This window comes from Neopelma chrysocephalum, unplaced genomic scaffold (assembly GCF_003984885.1).
Source record: "Neopelma chrysocephalum unplaced genomic scaffold, ASM398488v2 Primary Assembly neopelma1_72, whole genome shotgun sequence".
In the NCBI taxonomy this organism is placed as follows: domain Eukaryota; kingdom Metazoa; phylum Chordata; class Aves; order Passeriformes; family Pipridae; genus Neopelma; species Neopelma chrysocephalum.
Genome location: NW_020897732.1, coordinates 8,937,905 through 8,956,640, shown reverse-complemented (window position 1 = coordinate 8,956,640; position 18,736 = coordinate 8,937,905). Strand labels below are relative to the sequence as shown.

General features: G+C 41.0%; 1 protein-coding gene across 6 annotated transcripts in view; it reads left to right on the top strand.

The window, feature by feature from the left end:
* DPP6 (dipeptidyl peptidase like 6) overlaps positions 1 to 18,736 on the top strand; it is a 547,706-nt gene that overhangs the window by 360,639 nt on the left and 168,331 nt on the right. For all 6 annotated transcript variants that reach the window (XM_027686849.1, XM_027686850.1, XM_027686845.1 and 3 more), the window contains exon 2: positions 15,807 to 15,921. In XM_027686849.1, coding sequence (XP_027542650.1) covers positions 15,807 to 15,921 — 115 coding nt within the window. The remainder of the gene's footprint in view (positions 1 to 15,806; positions 15,922 to 18,736) is intronic.

The window sequence follows — 18,736 nt, the reverse complement described above, 5'->3', positions numbered from 1 at the left end:
TGGTAAGCTGGAACTGTATGTGGCTTCCATTCATGCAGCATAACAGGGGCTCATAAAATATACAGACATTACATCTACCAGTGCAGAGCAGCAGATAACAGACAGCACACCCAACAGTGCTCTTCCAGACAAGTTCAAATGCTCCTGTCCTGAGAAGGTGATTGAAACAGTTGATTAGCTGTTACCTCCTGCTCCTCTCACTTGAAATTGTGTCCTTGCCTCCCCCCTTGCTGCTCATAACGCAGATGTGCCGCCCCTGGGCACGGATGCAAGACCAGCTGCAGCACCAGGAGCGTGTGTTTCGTTATCTGGCACGGCTTCAGAGGAGGCATTGCTGGAAGTGAGAGCTGAGCAGGCAGGTTGGTGAGTCATGGGTGAGCTCTGGCCTATCCTGCTGAGCAGAAAGAAGGGGAGCTGCACCCTTTCTCTGTGCCCTGCCCAGCAGGGCTCACCTTCAAGGCTGCTCCCCTGCCCAAAAACTATCGTGGGAGATTATTTTTTTTTTGCTGTATGTGAGCAGAGAACCCAAAGGACTATGGCTTTTAAAGGATGCTCAAATGGAGAGGTGTTTAGGAACTGGAACATCAATTTTTATAGATGTTTGGGGGTCTTGTCTGCAAGGAAACTGAGGCACCTAGATGGCTTTTAATAACCTAACCCTGCTTTTCATGCAATTACCCAATTATCTTGTATAGATGACCTAGTAAACCCTCCATATTTCCCCAAATCTCTGTTCCTAGCATGAGGGTGTTCCATCTCTTCACACTATGAAAAAGAAAACTATTGACAAAACAGTGGCAGCAAAAGCTACAAACCAGTGAGGAAGCAGGAGTATGCAGAGTTGAGGATCAGCACCCTAATGAGTGAGGTAATTAAAAGATATGTAAAGTGTGTATGGTATAGAATATAGGAGGCTCTTGGGAAGTCCATGCTGAGCATGAACCCAAACACAGAAGTTTCATAGGCTCATCTTTTGAGAATGTCTGACTTCAGAATTCTTGTTGTCAAAGGATCAAGATTGTATCAAGACATTTTTCATTCCCATGGGGGATAATGACTTCCTGCCTGGATGGCAAATGCTCTCATTTCCCGTGAAAAAGTTGTAGGACAAAGGTTAAGTGCGTCCTGTAATTTCACAAAGACATTTGGTACAAGCCTCTAGCTGTCTTTTCTCTCTGTGCCAGGCATTTTTGTTGTTCTAGAAGCTGATGGTGTGGTATAGCCTGTAGCACAAGGCTCGTTAGGGCCTTGGAAGATTGATTATTTTACACTTCATGTCTTCAGTCTGCAAAGGGGATGTGCTGTGTCGCCGTGTAACTTGTACTCAGAGCACCTCCTCACGTGGCGCTTGCATCTGGACTTGGCATCACTGGAATTGTCTTACCAGACCTCAGGGAAAAAAAAAAGAAATAGAACTGGGCTTATTCCCTGTAAAGGGAATTTTTTTGTTAATGTATTTTTCATGGGAGCACAACAGAAGCAGATTCCAACTCCTTGTCCTGTTACCCAGGAGAGGTCCTTCTTTCTCTCAAGGGGGAATAAAAAATACCAAAATCACAAATAAATTATAATGAAGCCATTAAGCAAAATGGAAATTAAGGGAAAAGTGGGAATAAGTTGCTGTTGATGTGAATTTTAAGAGTCCTTCACAAAGGGTTATGTAAGAGAATGAACTAGATTCTGATTATTTTTTTGAATTCCTGCCAAGAAAATGAAAAAGAGAACAATACGAGGTTTGAAGTGCCCCATTAGTTTGCTATGAGTTTTCCTGAACATAATATGACTTCTTCATTTTACATTATAAGGCTATGATAGCAATATTATAAAAGGCAAAATACTATGTACAAAAGCAGTGCTTTTTCTTTGCTATTCCAATGCCACAAAAAATAGTGTTGGGCACTAAGGCACAGTCTTGGCATATTTCTTGTTAACAAGGAGAGGTCATAAAACACAGTTTTTTCCTCCTCCATCCTCACACTAAAAAGTAAATGAAAGCACATCTGGTTTGCATTCGTTGTCTCAAGTCATAGATTTAAATTAGCTCGCTGGAGTCCCAGGACAATGTGGCTGCAAGAGCCTGCAGCTTAGCCCAGGCTGAGTGCCCCAGCACCTATCCCAGATCCATGTTTCAAACACAGCACAGCTCAAGATGCCCTTGTGGGTTATGGGAGACACATCACTCCAGCAGGCACCACACTCTCAGGAGCACACATGGCGATAGATATCAGATTTAGAATTATAGAACCATAGGATGGTTTGGGTTGGGAGGAACCTCAAAGATCATCTAGTTCCAAACCCCCTGCCATGGGCAGGGCCACCTTCCACTAGACCAAGTTACTAAGAGGCCCACCCAGCCTGGGACTTGGAGTCCACAATCTCTAAGGGTCTTTTTATTCCCCTTTGAACCCAAAGAAACCCATGGGAAAAGAGAAAGAAAAAGGAAAAAAAAGAAAAAACCAACCAAACAAAAAAAGCCCAAACCACTGGCTTTTACTTCTCCAATTCCTCTTTTTCTTTTGGACTTCTGATCACACATATTTGTTATTAATTATTCACTAGCCATATGGGGAGGGTGTTAGGTGAGATGGTGAAACTGTGCTGCTGTTCTCCACTGTTGCTTGGTCCTACCTGGTGGGGAAGGGCTGCAGCTATTGACTTGTGAGCTGTTTTTTCAGAGGAGCCAAGGTCCAGCTCCACTCAGTGTATGGAAGGACAGTGTTTCACATTTCAAAGGAGATGAAAACTGAAGAGTTGACTTCTCGTACAGGGCTAAGGCCAGTATTGATCATTATCTGCTCTTTATAGAGGAAGGTTTTCAGTGGTGAATCAGATGAAAAGCTGTTGAATACACCAGGGAAACGATGTAGGTATTTATGTCAGTGAAGGGGAAGGAAAATAATGCAGTTGATTTATCTTGAGTAGCTCATATGACTTGTCTGTTCCTTTCTTGTGCTGCTGATATCTTTTGGCAACCAGCACTGCGGCCAATGTATGAGCACAGATCAGTTGTGTCATATCCTCTCTTCACTTCGTTGATGCAGAACATGTCATAAAATCTTGCTGTCCTCAGAACCACCTTTCAATTCCTGAGTTTGGTGACAGCAGATGTCACTTGAGAAAAGCATAAGGGCTGTGACTGGTGATAATTTTGGGAAACACTGTGGAGCTGTGTCACCTCAAAGACATGTTCTTATTGTGATTTGAGTGTAAATGTCATTTTACTACTGGGTGTCCTCTCCAGGTAAAGAAGATACCCTATATATAGTTGTTGTGAGGGGGAGGGGAGTCCATCGTTTGCAAGTCAGATGATGGGGAGTGGAGAGCCTGTGGCAACGCCATGAAGTTAGGAGAACCATTTTGGATCTCTTGAAAAAAGTAGGATTTCAGGTGATGTTCACTCTTCTGTCAGTTAAAATTAGTGGAAACCTGAAAACTGTTTCAGTTCTTCTAGACAGATGTCTTGACTCCAACGAAGCTTCACACCTTCAGCTGCAGCAAGCCCAACACCAGATCTTGCTGAACAGGAAGTCTGGAGTTCAGAAGCCAAATCCTGCTTTTTCTGAGCTTACAGGAGCATGTGCAAGCAGAGGTAGAGGGGTCACAGTCTGGTGAATGTAAAGAGAGCTGACAAATGGGATTCCCTACCAAAATGATTTTATGTTGCATTACAGAACATGTTGAGCTTTACAGGCTGGTAGGAGGGAGAGTCCTGCTTTTAATTAAGATTCAACATTATCTTTCACTGATAATAGCCTTTTTGTAATCAAAGAAGGTAAACATGAAATGTATGTTACTGATTTTTTTTGTGTGTGCACCAATGAGCAATACAATCACAATGCAGTTTTAAATTAAATTCTTTTGTTCCTTTTGTTAATTTGAGTTTGATGGCTTTCCCTGGTGCCAGAGCCCAATTTACAGCAGAGAAAATTCCCTTAAATTGATTTTTAAAAATGCATTCACATACACTACATTAACCTTTTCATTCCCTTATGGTGTGTCAAAGAAAAATGATCCCTGTAACTCTGCTTATTAGAGAGATGCATCTGTGAAGTATATTAATTGGTAGAGTTCCCATTATGCTCTGAACAGATTTTTCACATGGTGAATGAATTCCTGTCTGTGCTAAGGCTTCTCTATATTTAAAAACCCCAGTATCCCAGCCCCCCAATTTACCTTCTCATTACTACCTGTCTGGTCACTTCTGAACACTTTTATTAGTTATGGAGGAGTTTTATCTTTTAGTTTAGATCAGGAGAAGAGAGGCACCAAGGCCCAGGTCCTGAGGAGGATTTCTGTGCCTGAGTCCTGGAGAAGCCACAGGGAATTAAGGATCTGAACACCTCTGAGGACATTGGCCTGTGCATGATGCAACATGCTGTTTGCAGCACCACATAAGGGTGCCCCAATGCAAGGGGCATTGGAAGGTTCATTGCAGCATTGCATAGGTCCAGGATGTCTTTAAGTCTTGCAAAATGAGTGAGATGAACAGGGAGATGAAGATAGAGGACCTTTTATAGGTATGTTTAGATCAGGAGTTGATCTGAAGCTTCACTGAGCTCTGCAGGGAAATGTGGCCATGGCTGTGCCTGCTGGTTCTGAAAAACTCCTTGATTTCAGAAGCCAAACCCTGCTCCTTGGGAGAACAACAACAAACTCCTTTCTTGACACTTGTCTTTTTCATTCCCATCTATAAGCTTTTTTCCCATGGGATGCAATGAACCTGCCACACACAAGTCACTGAGTCTGCTTGAGTGATTTTTCTCTTTTCAAATTCTATAGCATGTTTAAATCAATATTATATCCCTACATTTATGGATAAACCACTAGCATGACTCAGGAGAAGAGATGCTTTTGTCAGTGCTGTTAAGGTGGTAACATGAATTGTGCAGGAAGATTAAAAATGATCGTGGTGATGCAGTGGCTGTACTGCTGGTGGCACTGGTGGCAGTGACTCTTGTGAAATAATCTTCTAAGAGGAAAAAAATTGCAATTTGTGTGTCAATCAGTTTTGCTTCTTTTTTTTTTTCTTTTTTGAGTGGGAATGTAGATTTCTCAGTTCCATTCTATAATTCACTCACTGAATCTCAGAATTTTATTGAATTAAGGATAATTCTTTCAAATGAAAGATGGTCAAAAAAAGTGTTCTGTCTACACTAGTCAGGCTCCTGTAGTGTTGTGCCACAGTTAACACAGTTCAGGATGGGAAAGAAAGTTGGCATCTTGCTTTCCTGAGGAAAAATGACTTAGTGTTTGTTGGTTGTGTTTCCTACCGACCAGAAAGCTTTGAAAATTAAAATAAAACTACTTTGAAAAGCCTTGTAATGTGCTGTGAGAACCCTAGCAAAACCAGAAATCAATTAAAACAGACCAAGCATAGGAGTCGTAAACCTTTGGAGACCTTGGAGTCGCTTTGCCTGACAGTAGCATCGGTGCTGAGCCAGCGCCTGGAAATTCCTGCCAAAAGCCCCAGTACCCTTTGAAGAGCCGTAATTCCTCAAACCACAGTTTTCCTAAGCCAGAGCTGGACAAGGGCCTGGGGGAATTAACATTTGGTTTTTGCCTTTTATTTTTTAATAACTTAATGAATATCAAATCAGGATATCCATGAAGTGGTTTCTGATTCAAGAATGTCAGAGAAAAACCCAAGCAAATCCCATTAGGAGAACTGAGATGTCTCCCAGCTACTTTGAGGACATTCTCACAGTCTGTGGAGTCTGCTCCCTGCCTCATCATCTGAGTGATGCCCACAGATGTCAGCACAGGTTGCTGCTAGTCAGAAAGAGATAGTCAGTGTTCCATAAAAATGGAGAAGATAACGTTTTGCTGTTGTGTCCCTTGCTCCTTACTTCTGTGTGAGTAACAGGGCAGGCTCAAGCAGATGATTTTCCCTAAGAGTAAAAATTGCACAACTGGGGGTGAGTTGGGAAGTAGTCCTTAGGTTTGTGATTTGGGATTCGGATGGAGTTTAGGGCTGCATTTATGTGATGGAATGACCTGGAGGGGTGCAGGAGACCAAGAACAGGTGATCACTGGAGTGGTTTGTTAGCATGCTCCCAGGCATGGCTTTGGCCCATTGTAGCAGGACTGTCCTAGGAATGCTGCAGAAGAGCCTGGAGTATGGAGTGGGCCAGGGACTATTTTGCCAAAGAAGTTGCCATATGGTCGTGCTGCGCTGCAGTTTTGGAGGGTTTGGCTCTTGGGTAAGAGGTGTGCTCAGCTGATAACCCTTGGGACAAGAGAACTGAATGTTTGGGTGGCTTTATTTATTGGTTTGTATTTACTAGTGAAACCAGGAATGAAAGATTCGGGATGAAGGGAAGGGAGACTAAGCAAAAAGATCTTGGCTGTACAAGCTGGGACAAGGGGACTTATCTGGGAGAGAAAAGCCTTCATACTGCATTCTGCTCCCACAGCTGCTGATGTCTTTTCATCTAAAAGCATGGTGTAAAATACAGACCCACACTTACACGTTGTTTTTCCATTGTTCAGCTTAGTTAAAATTTGTATCACAGAATAATATTCCTTTCACAATTTTCATTAAAATCTTGGCTACATACTACAGCATTAGAGACCACATATCAAATATGACTTTATCCTAGAAACAAGATTCAAGGATTAATTAAATTAAGATTCTCTTAATGGTATAATTATAAGATAAGTAGCATCTTCATATAAATATTGCTACAATGATGAATAAAAAAATTGCATTGTCTTTGAAGCATTCACACATCAAACAATTTGTCTTTTTCAAAACTGTAAATGACTGATATCTGAAAATAAGTTGTTTAAAAGATGTGTAAAAATAATCTGAATTTTAGCATCCAGAATAACTCTGGAGTTTGTGTTTTATACACTTTCTACACTATACTTTGTTTTTAAGAGGATATTCAGATGCTTGAAAAATCCAGCACTATAGTCTGATTAATTATGTTATATGGAAATGATTAAAAGACTCAGGCATGTTACTAAAAATGTTGTTATTGTCCTCAGTAAGGGCAGATTCTTGCTTGAAGCAGGGAGGAACTTTTGTCCCTTGTGAGATTCTACTGGCTTATTTGTTTTGATTTTTTTTCCTTCTGGACTCAACCTTTATGTAAAACACATTGCTTGAGGTCCCGCGGGGGACAGAAATATGTGATTTTTGCAGGTTCTTTACTAAATTTGGAGAGTGTTTTAGTAAGCACACAAAACAGATTTTACCATCACGTGCTTGTTAGTTTGGACATTTTCCTTTGCTCAGTACATAAAAGTATTTAATTTTGGAAGTTCAAGTAATTTTCATTACTTTAGAAATCCCATTATTATGGACTCTGAGCACATGTTCTCTCCCCCCACAAAAACTGAATCGTCCCTGCAGCCTCCTCCTCCCTGCAGTGCCATCCCACTCCATCCTCTTGCTGCGATCTGTCCATGTCCCTCACCTCCCTGTGGAACTCCAGGACTCAGGGGTCAATCCTGTCTCTGACCTGGTTTCCCAACTGCTTCCAGGGCTGCGGGACCTTCATGAGCCATCATCTTGCAGCCTTCGTGCAAGCCACAAACCTCATCTGAAATCCTCAATCCACCATCATCCTGCAAGATGCAACGCTGGAACATATTTTGAAAAAAAAAGCAGCTGATGTATTTCAGATGGCAGTGGTAGATGGTGGTGGGCATGGTAGGTTAGACTGTGGGTATTTTCCTCTTTCTGTTTTTATTTCATTTCCCCACACATACATGAAGCTTTCTGTGTGTTACTGAGAGTTACATGTGTCGACTAAAAGAGAAACAACCCTCCCATAGACTCCAGCTGCTTTAATTTGCACCTGAATTCCTGGAATTATTGTATTGCAGAGGTGTTTGCAGGTAACCTGGCAAGGTAATTTTTACTTTCTTAGCACCCAGTGCAACTTCTGCATCCTGAGTTGGGTGGGCACCTCAGGAAAACACAAAGTGAAATTGATAAATCCATTTTTGTCCCCCCTGCTGTGCACATGGATTTCATAATTCCTCTTCCCACTGTCTCTGCAGCGCAGCGACCTCAAACCTTGGCTATCTTCACAGCTCTTTCTTGTGTTATTCCCAAGCAAATTATTTATGAATTAAATTTTGTTTGCCTTATGTTTTCCTTCCTGTACCATTTAGAAGCAAAGTGTTTGCAAACTAAATAAATGTAAAAAATAAAGCCTAGTTAATAAAATATAATATTGAACAGAATTTCTAGTGCTGTCTTTCTACCCAGGAAGATTAAACACCTGACTACTTCCCTTATCACAAATTATTTCTTGGTGTTCAGAGCCATAAATTGAATGTTATTGTCGTTTTTTTTTTCTGAAATACAGTTTCACTAAAAATTGCAATTGTCTTTTTGCAAATGTAAACAGAATGGCATTTTGTTGGAATTAGGGGAGAAGACAGAGCTGAGAGGTGGTTTCCCCAACCTCTAAAATATTTCAGAGAAGCTTCTTTTCCCATTTCTCAAGATCATAATTCTTCGAGAATTTAAGTAAGGAGATGTCATCCTGGCATGCCTTGGCAATATCACTCTTTACAGATGCTTTCTGCATGGGTATGAACAGGCTCGTGTGTGTGTGTTGTGTCTCAGTTTGGAGGGAGCCAGGCTGTCAGGGCATTGTAATGGAAAAACTGGAGCTAAGCAAGTGCTGTGGCATAGAGAGGTCCTGGGATCAGTGATTTGGGCATGCCAAGCCTTTTTGTGGATTTGATGAACACACATACTCCTCTGCAATAAAAATCGTAACCATCAAACCAAGTTTTACTTGTGCCATGGCAGATATTTCACCCTAGGAGATGATTTGCTTCTGTTTTAGTGGATGAATGCGTGCGCTTATATCAAACACTGAAATAAAATCAAAGGAATGCTGTTGATTTTATGGGCTCTGTCAGCATTGGGAATGGATCTTTAATTATGACTTGAATTACAGTAGCAGCTAAGGGCCCCTGTGAGGATTCACAGTCCCACAGTGCCAGGTGCTATAAAAACATCTGGGTTACAGGAGATAAATGAACCAAACTGATGGGGGGAAAGTGAAGGAGATTAATAAGACAACACTAAATCAAGACCATCACAGTTCTTGGCTGAAAGTATGTCTAATCACTTATGTCCTGTGCTGCACCCAGGTACGATATTGCCATCTCCTTTCTCCTGTCCCTGGGTCAGGAGGTGGCTGTGCCCTTGGCTGGAACCACTCCCAGTGCAACAGGTCCAGATGGTGTTGGCAGCTTGAATTTTTGTCACCTTTAAAATAGGCTTCTGGCAGAATTTCAGAGTCCGTGTGCCAAACTTCAAATTTATTTTGGAAATTCCATGAAATCACTCTGTCCCTAAGCACTAGGAATAGTTTGGGAATGTTTCAAATGGCAGAGCTGCTTATTTGCATACATTTTAAGGGTGTAGGAGGGTGTTGCAGTGTAATTACTTCTACTTGGGTGCAAAAGTCATGTGAGATGCCAGTTCAAAATACAGAGATGCTGTATTATTCTTTTAGTGCTGCAAGGTCTGGAGCTGATCCAAAACTGTTTCATCATAATGCCCATAAAAATGACGGGAAGTTATTAAATATCCATTTTGGCAATACAGAACAACTAGGAATTCCAGATACTACTGTATTTAGATCGTTTTACAGATATATTATATATATATATATATTTAATTTAGAAGCAGCTCTGGGTTTCATTTGTAGCTGACACAGACTGGCTTTGCTCCAGTGGAGCCAATGATCTGTGTCAGTCAATGCTAGTTGAGAATCTGGTGCCTTCTGCTCTAAAACTGTGGAAGACCCATCATCTGTTAAGCCACAGTTAGGCGTGGGATGCAGATGGCATTCATTTTCTCCTGTTAGCTTTGTAATAGAAACATGTAAGACTGAAAGCTCTACCAGGGCATGAAGCATGCAAGGTTTAATTTTACGGGAAGCTGAGTGTTACAGGTGCAGCCTTTTCCTCGCTCACTCTCAAACACTCATTAATGCCCAACCTCAAACCATTTACCTATGTGCACTTTACAGAAAATGGTGAGAGGACATGGAGCTACAGGGCCAAATGGAATGGCTTTAGGGCATTCATGAAAGAGCCTCCCAGAAATTCAGGGCAGGAGAATGTGTTGCATTGTATGCAGGGTAAAAGATTTTTCTCACAGTGCTGGGGAATAGACAGCAAAGATGTTAACTGTTACTAAGTCCTTGCTCCCTGTTAGTAAAAGCATCAACAGAAGAGGAAGAAAAACATAACGTAGTTGTCTTTCACCACTGCAACAGGCAGATGGTTTTATCCCTCTCGTTTCTGTTGGGGTTTTTGCAGGAAAGCCCACGTAACATGCCATGCCTCATTTGTAAAAACAGAGCAAGTTTTTATTCCTCTCACTCTGAAGTGTCACCTTTAGCATCTGAACAACTGAGTTTACTGTAGCCCCAGGCTCGGGCTCTGTGTCTATCTGCAAACTGATTGTTATTCAGCATCACACTCCAGCTGGAGCACAGCTCAGGGTGGTCTGCAGCAGCAGGGGAGGAGGGAGGCGAGTAGGGAGGAGAAGGAAAAGGAAGAAAATAAATAAAATATCCCCAAGCAAAAGTAACTCAGCTTGAATTCAGAGGTGAGAATGATGCAGTTACGTGCCTATTACTGTTTATCTGTGTTATGATACTGCCTAAGATCTGTAGTGACTGAGGTTTCCACTGTGCTGGGCAGGGTAGCAAAAATGATTCCTGCCTGTGGAGAAACTCCATCCTAAGTTAAAGGCAGGGGAGCAGTGGAGGATCCAGACAGGAGGATTGTGATAAGACAGTAAGGCAGTATCAATCAGCAGTATAACCTGGAGTCTTAGTGAACCTCCTGCTGTAACCACTGCAATTCATCTAGTTTACTGCCATTATCATTGCAATTAGTGTTTCTTTTTTTTGCAACATAAGGTTAATAATCTAATAACTGTATGGGTTACCCACTCACTTCTCAGCTCATTTGTTTTCCTATGCAGCAGTTATAATCTGCTGCAATTTTGTATTATAAAGAACTAATTAACAGCAAGATTATTTTTCCACTGAATTCCGCAGGACTTTTTGCCCAGGACAACAGTGTTCCCATATCTTAATTCCTCAGCAAAGTTGTTATTCTGCGCCATGTTCTGAACTTGGTGAACTGACTTGCCAGAGACATCACACTTACTGTTATGTCATCAGGCAAAAGTCTTAATTCAGAACCAGGTAGCATGAGGGGAACGTAGACTACACACTTTCCGATTAACAGTGTTATAAGCTTGTTAGAAGATTTTTCATTTCCTGTGTTAGTGTAATACTTCTGGTTGAAATTTAGAAATAAATAAAAAATAAAAAAGGCAAGAAGCAGAGCTTGCAAGAATGGCAGGTATGGAAACTATAAAATCACTGCCATAAACCCTGATCCTGCCACCCCTTCTTGCACCTGATTTTGTATCATACCATTCATTTCTTGGGTTCTCTTTTGTCTTTTTCTTTTCTTTCATATTTACACCACTGTAAATGTGTTTAGAACTCAGTCTCCTATCCGCAGCTGTGGCCCAGTGTCACCTGTTTCAGGAAGGGCCCTCACATATAGCACCTCTATCTGGAATGTATAATAATAATAAATAATAATAATGGCCAAGTCTTCGCGAACGAAGATTTTGGGAAAGGTCTTTTACCTTTCCAGCCTGCGCAATGGATTTTTTAGGTGAGACACAGCATGCGCTGAACTGAGCCCACCCTTTAATCCTAAGGTTCATCTGCCGGGGCCAAGCAAGCTTGGACAATGGCAGTGAGGTCCTCAGGACGTAGGTTTGTTTAGAGTGACCTTCTCATAGATGGATGGCCTCACAGGGCTAACGAGCTCCATCTGCCCGGGGGACTGGGATTCGAACCTGGGTCGCAGCGGTGAGAGTCCCGCATGCTAACCACTAGGCCACCAGGGGTCCCTATCTGGAATGTATATATTCCTGTATAACACACCTGGGATTTATTGTTATTGCACAAAAGTGGCAGCTCTGTGTTGAAAAAGACTAAGAGGCCCACCATGACTCTCTCACTACTGATACTTCAAAGATTTTGGTCCAGGATGTATAATTTTAATTAAGTAATGCCAATACTTGACAAGTGATGTCTATATTGTCCTTCTTTCATTTAGCATGGTTATTAAAAAAAAAGAAATTGTGCTTGACGAATTGTTTTAAGAAGCTGTTATATTTTGTAATGTGGCCACTGTGCTGGCAGACTTTTGGCAGGTTTCAAATAAACATGCCAGAAATAATTTTGTTGACAGCATCTTGGATCGGAGCACATCCAGCCTTCATCCATAACATGTCAGTACAGTGATTCTTTCACAGGCAGGAAAATATGTCACCACAGATCGGTATTTTAGAGTCTTAAAATACTGTAGGTTGTCTGGATTTATGGCTTCAAAGTCAACTTCACAGGTGGGTAGCGATATTTTTCAATCATAAATGAAGATGAAAGTGATAACATTTACAGTTTTCAATATGCAGCATCAATGAAGTATGCTTATGTTAAAACCTGTGGTAACATCTGGTTTACTTTCTGAATCCAAAATCAATTAAAGTTTCATGTAAGAGGAAGAAGGAGGTGAAAAACAAAGAGCAAAGGAAAAAAAAAAGAAAACCAGGCTGGAGGGCTTTAGCTTTCTTGCAGAGGTCATACGGATGTGTTAGAGTGAAGCAGAGAGCAGGTGGTTACTACTGATGAGCAACTTTGTTTTAGTTTTTTCTATCATCTTATTTTCCTCAGAGCAGAAACTGTGTGTGCTTGGTTTATTTCTATTTGTGTCATGTGCTCAGATTTCAGTATGGAAACCAAAGTTGGTATCTTTAGGATTAACAGCCACGGTCACAAAGGGCATCTGCTTGCTGGTTGATTTAGATCTCCGTGTTTACATCTGCAAGCTGGGATCTTTCAGGAAAAGGGCAAATTCTAGCTTTGTGCTGTGTGTTGGAAACAAGCCTTTTGAGGTGCCACTTCAAGAACATTATTTATGTGCTTCAATCTGTACCTGCCTAGGGCTTAATTAAACACCTTCCTGGTTTCAGTTCAGGCTTTCCTGAGCAATGTTGAATAGGCAGCTGATGTTCACTGCTGGGAAATCCAAGTGAAAGGTAGGAGTTTGCTGCCATGGCGTATCACAGGCCTCTGGTGAGGCTGTAATCTCCTGGAGGTCAAAGCTGGTCACAGTGACACAGCAACATCTCTCTGGAATTAACAGAAATACAAATAGGAATGGTCTGAGGTATCAGTGCTGTCATATCTGTGGTATGATGTGTCTGCAGTTTTGCTGTAAGTGATTCTATCAAAAGAGACTTCAAATGACTGAGGGAAAAAAAAAGTAGCTTTCCAAGCCTGTGCTGAATAAAGCTGTTTGTCTTTCTTTGAAGTGTCATTTATCTCTTCTTGCTTTTTATCATGAGAAATTTCCTGATGGAATTTTGAAAAGAAAGTGAAAAAGTTCTTTTCTGCTTCCTTGCAGTGTATTGAACCCCAGTGTTTTGCTTACGGGTAGTTTTCCTCCTCTTGATACACTAAAAATTCCCAGTCTTTTTTTGTTGAGATTTTGCTCAAATATTGATTGGATGCCTGAAGAATTAATAGAATTATGACTTGATAATGGATTCAGTGAAAGTACAGATATCCTGAAAGCTTAAGTATGTGTGTGTATTTCTGTCACACTCGGGACTCATGGATGGGGAAACCACACTTAATGCAAGGCTTTATTAAACTTTTGAACTACAGCTGGGTTGTAGATATAATTCAAGTCCATGATCCTTTTTTTTTTTTTTCAGTTTTAAAACTTCTGACCATTTGTGTTGAGAGCATTAGATAATTTTAAGGACTGTGATTATTGCCATCAGTTTTGTAACTCTGTCATTGCTTTACCTCTGTCCCCAGACACTGTGAGCTGCTTCTCCCCAGTATTCCAGTCATCTCTCTAGGTCCCTCTGTGCCCTGTTGTGAAAGAAAGAATATTTTTGTCACTTACTAAGAAGCCCTGGATTCTTTACTTGGCTTATTTATCATTTTCTTTTCCTAGGAAAGGCACAGACTCTCTTTTGTGCCTATTTTCATCACCTGAAAGATGGAGACCATAACAGTTTCCTAAAAATAGCATTAGAAGACTAAATTAATTAGCATTTGTATTCATGCTTAGGGTGAAGAGTCTATAGAAATGGAAGTATTTATATTCTTTTTGTTTGCTTGTTTTGGAAAATTGCATTTCTCAAGGCTCCTGACCTACTTTCAGATTTTTCTCCAGTACTAATAATAATACATTTGTTCCTTCTAATTATTTTCAATTTCCAATAGCCAAGTGCAAATGAGGGGAAGGCAAGGAGGGCAAGGGAGGTGTGCCAACCTCTACCCATCCTTGCTGGAAGAGAGAACCCTTGTGACTTTTCCAGAACTAGAATAAACAATGTAGTACAGATGCTACCTCAGATGTTTAATGCCTCAAACTTGACTTTCCATTGCAAATTTATAGCCTTTGTAATGGATAGATCCCCAAACATAAAGAGAGTCTCAGCATTATCTTTCTTTGTGAAATGAATTCTTGATATGGAAATGCTGAAAAATATTTTCCAGCATCTTCTGAAATCAAATCTGTGAGGTTTGCTGGGCCTCCCTGATCTAGTCTTGTTGCTGTGTGTAAGAAGTTACAGTAAGTGAAACAAACTCTGAATTACAGAAGAATTAATCTATTATAAAGCTTTTTGGTTTCATGAAAAATTTAAAATAGAAAAAAAAAGGAACAGACTTTTAAAGAAGTTCCAGCAGCTCTGTTTTAGACACACCATCCCTCATGATAAAGGAAATGAGGCAAAAATCCTAAATAGATGAGATCGACTAGGAGGAGGAGCATCCAGAGTTGTTCTGGCTGTGAGGCCAGATCCTCTAAGTGAATTCAGCCTTCCAGGAAACTGGAGTGCACTGATATTTCGTACAGTTCCTGGGGTGCTTCAGTGCGTGCATGAAATCACATGTAATGCAAAATGCTGAGGGGAATCCAGCAAAAAGCATGAAAGGAATAAAGTGCAATAAATATTTAAGATCTTGTGAATGCGAACGCAGCACTTCATAAACCCCTCAGTCTCGAGAGCAGGGGTGCTGTGTACTTCGCAGACAGAACATATGGTGCAACTACAGTGAAGTCAAAGCTAATCAGTGAATGGTGATGGAGCTTTCATTGTGAAGTTTTAAGGATGTGATTAAATTTAATGTATGTGCTAGATGAGAAGCCTCTCTTCAATTCCTTCGACCTACCAGCCTAGGAATGCACGCCGCATGCCCTGAAGAGATGTGATGTTTTCTGGGAAGGCAGAAAAGTTCACCGCGGGGATATCCGTATTGATTTTTATCTCCATGCGTGCCCCCGTGAATTATTTATCTTCCTGTATTCTTCTCTGACATCTTGTTATAAAAGTCTCTTGGAAGTTACTGTAAAGCTCCTTATTGCCAGACTTAATGAGGGTTGGTAGGAAGTCGGCGTTGATAAGTGAGTTTGGATGAGTGCTGGGTTGGGCAGCAGGTGTCCATATGCCAGGAGAAGATGGGGAGTGTGGGTCCCACTATTCAGCATCCTGTGGGTACATTGCATTTCTTCACTGTATAATGACTTGGGATGGATTCAATTATTGCCACAATGTATTATAACAGCATGGATTGTATTTGGCTCATGGGCTTCACCCACCATGGTTGCAGGGCGTAGTTCTGAGGACATACCTTAGCATTTGGATTCTGCTGCTTGTTTCCTTGCCTAAGTGCCCTTTCTAAATGTCCATTTTCTTTTGATGTTTCTAGGAGCTGGTGGGGAGTAATCCTCCTCAAAGAAACTGGAAAGGAATTGCAATTGCCTTACTTGTTATTCTCGTTATCTGCTCCCTGATTGTCACCTCTGTTATACTCCTGACACCAGGTATTTATAACCTTTAACTCACTCCCATTCTGCTTTTCTTCTGTAATTTTACACTTCCAAGGGTAAAGGGGTTACAAACTGACTAAAAAGTCAGCATCAAAGGAATGCTCCTTCCTGTCTTTGTCTTGATGTGATGCCAAGTTCAAAGCCTTTCTTAGGAAGATTGTTTGAGAATTTTACATTTCAATTCAAAATCAGGGCTGCTGAGCTGAGGATACAAGACTGGAACTTGACTGCCTAAGCATAGATGGGGAGTGTCATTTTAAATGTGCCAGGGTAGGGGAGACACCCACACAGGGCAGTCAGTCAGGACACAGGAACTCCTGAAATTCATGTCTACGTGGAGCAGCAGTTGCCAGTAGAGTGGCATATCCTAGACCATCTAAAATGGCATTAGATGCCTATGCCTAGGCACCTAAATCCTGTCCAATTTAGCTGGATTGATTTTCAGTTCAGACCATGGTGTTTACAAAACAAGTTCAGATATTGATTTACCAGATAGCACTTAACCACAGCAAATAATTAGTAACTTCCCAATAAAGAATTCTTTAAGTTAATCCCCTTACCAAGTTTCAGCAAAGTTCTGTGCACGTAACCTCTGTAAATTACTTCTCTTCTAGTAGGTACTGAGGTTGTTGGCTTGAATTTTAATGTGGTGTCATTATGGTTACTGATTATTATATATTTATACAGCCCTGTAAATTTCCATGCCTACTTAGGGAGTTGAAATAACACGCTTTCCCAGCTCTGGTAAGACTGTGAACTGAATATGAAATGACAAACAAAGTGAGACACAAGACACAGAGAAGAGAATTCAGTGTCAGAAAGGGTGAGGAGTTACAAAACACAGGAGAAGGCGAAGGTCCCCTGCAGTAGGATGTAGAGAAGAAGAAAAGGGGCTCCTTCTTGGATGAGTTTATGTGAGTGGTATAATCTAGGGAACAGCAGGACAGAGAGCACAGAGCTGAGGAGGAGAATGGAGGCAAGGGAGAAATGAAACCGTAGGAAATGGAAGAGAACAGGGTGGTGAAGTGGAAAAACGAGATGGAAGTTGTGTGGTAGAAATTTCCAGCTCATTACGTGTGAACTGACATGTAGTCCAGCTGGTCTGGGCCATCTTCCCTCACACAGTTCTTATCCCACAATCCCGCTGTGTGAACTGGAGACAGTGGCAAATCAAGCAATACAGGATTGCACTGAGTTAATTTGAAAATGAGTGAAACAATCTTTATATTACCCTTTTGGTTATTTATTTTCATGCCATATTCAGTTTGTTTCATATTACCCAGAACTTTTCAATGTAAATGTAAGTATCAGACAGTCATGCCAGAGTAATTATGAAACGAAATGAATTAAGGTTAAACTTAATTAAGGATCATTTATTAAATTAATTTTGCTGGTGTTCAGATTCAACACCTTTGGACAGTGCTGTTCATCCCTGAGATGTTTTGGGGAATGGTGCATGGACTATACTCACATCAGGCACAACTTATTAGAGATGGGAATGTTTCCTTCAGTTTTACAGAAATGCAGTCACAGGCTTTTCAAAGATGCACACGAAAGCCTGGATTCCTAAACCCATAGCTCAAGAAGCTGTCTTGAAGCTATAGCACTGCACAGATGGACCACAGTGGACCATGGGTGCCACTTCTATCAAAAGCAGGATTTCATATAATGGATACATGAGGAGAAGCATAACGTACCTCTACAGACTTAAATACAGTTGAAGTCACAAGTCTTTCCTTTTACAAAACCACCTGTAATAACAATTTCCTTGGGACAATGTTCAGAATGACATCCAGTGAGGACTTAACAGCTCTGGTTTAAATTCTGGGATGCATTATAGACCTCATTTAGGTCTTCTCCTACTCCCACAGAGAAAACCACATATAAAATCCACTGTAATGACTGTTATGACTATAGATACTGCAGTGCTGTTGTCCAGGTAAGTGTCTAGACAGAGAAGGTGTAGTGAGCACTGAGATCCTGTAGTTATTGTTCTCTAATTTAGGAAGATACAAGTAAATATCAGTTATTACAATGACCTTCTATTTTTCGTAGTGTGAAGTGTGACTATGAAATAGTCACATTGAGTTATAAATAAAATTCACGAGTGTATTTGTGTATTTATATTTGTGTGTGCATAAACAGAGATTTTCCCCCTTTGGGATATATATGCATGCACATAAATCACACAGTTTTTAGTATGTAATCAGCAACAACTCCAGATAGAACTGTTGAGAGATTTTCCGTGCTTAAAACTTAGAAATATGCAAAGTCTTTTTCTAGACTAAAATTTCCATTCATGTTTTCTGAGATTTCTAATTACCTAATCTGCTGACAAATGGGGCTTGGGTTGGTTTTTGCCCTGTTGGTGTTTCAGATCTGTGTCCTACGTGCAAATACAAAAACTCTGAGCTCAGTACTGCTCCTGTTTTTATTATGGATCCAGAGTGCTTCATGGTGAGACTCTGCCAAGGGTAAATTAGAGAGCTTAGGTTGCTGCTGTGGCTTGGCAGCAGCTGAGTTCAGTCTTCTTTTGAGCCACTGGCCCTGGAACTTGTTACGAGGATGTGCTATGGCAGAAGGGGATGGAAGGCTCATTTCACAGGCATTTCCCACCAGCCAGTGCTAAGTGAGACATTGAGGCTGATTTGACAAACATAATAATATCACGTTGCTAATCCTGACTGGGGATAGCAGGTCCCATCAAGGAAGCAGTGAGGAAGGTGGAGGAGCCTGTCCAAAAGGAGAAGCACAGTTTGCGTTTCCTTGCCATAAAATAGTTCTCTGGAAGAAGAAATGTTTATCCTCT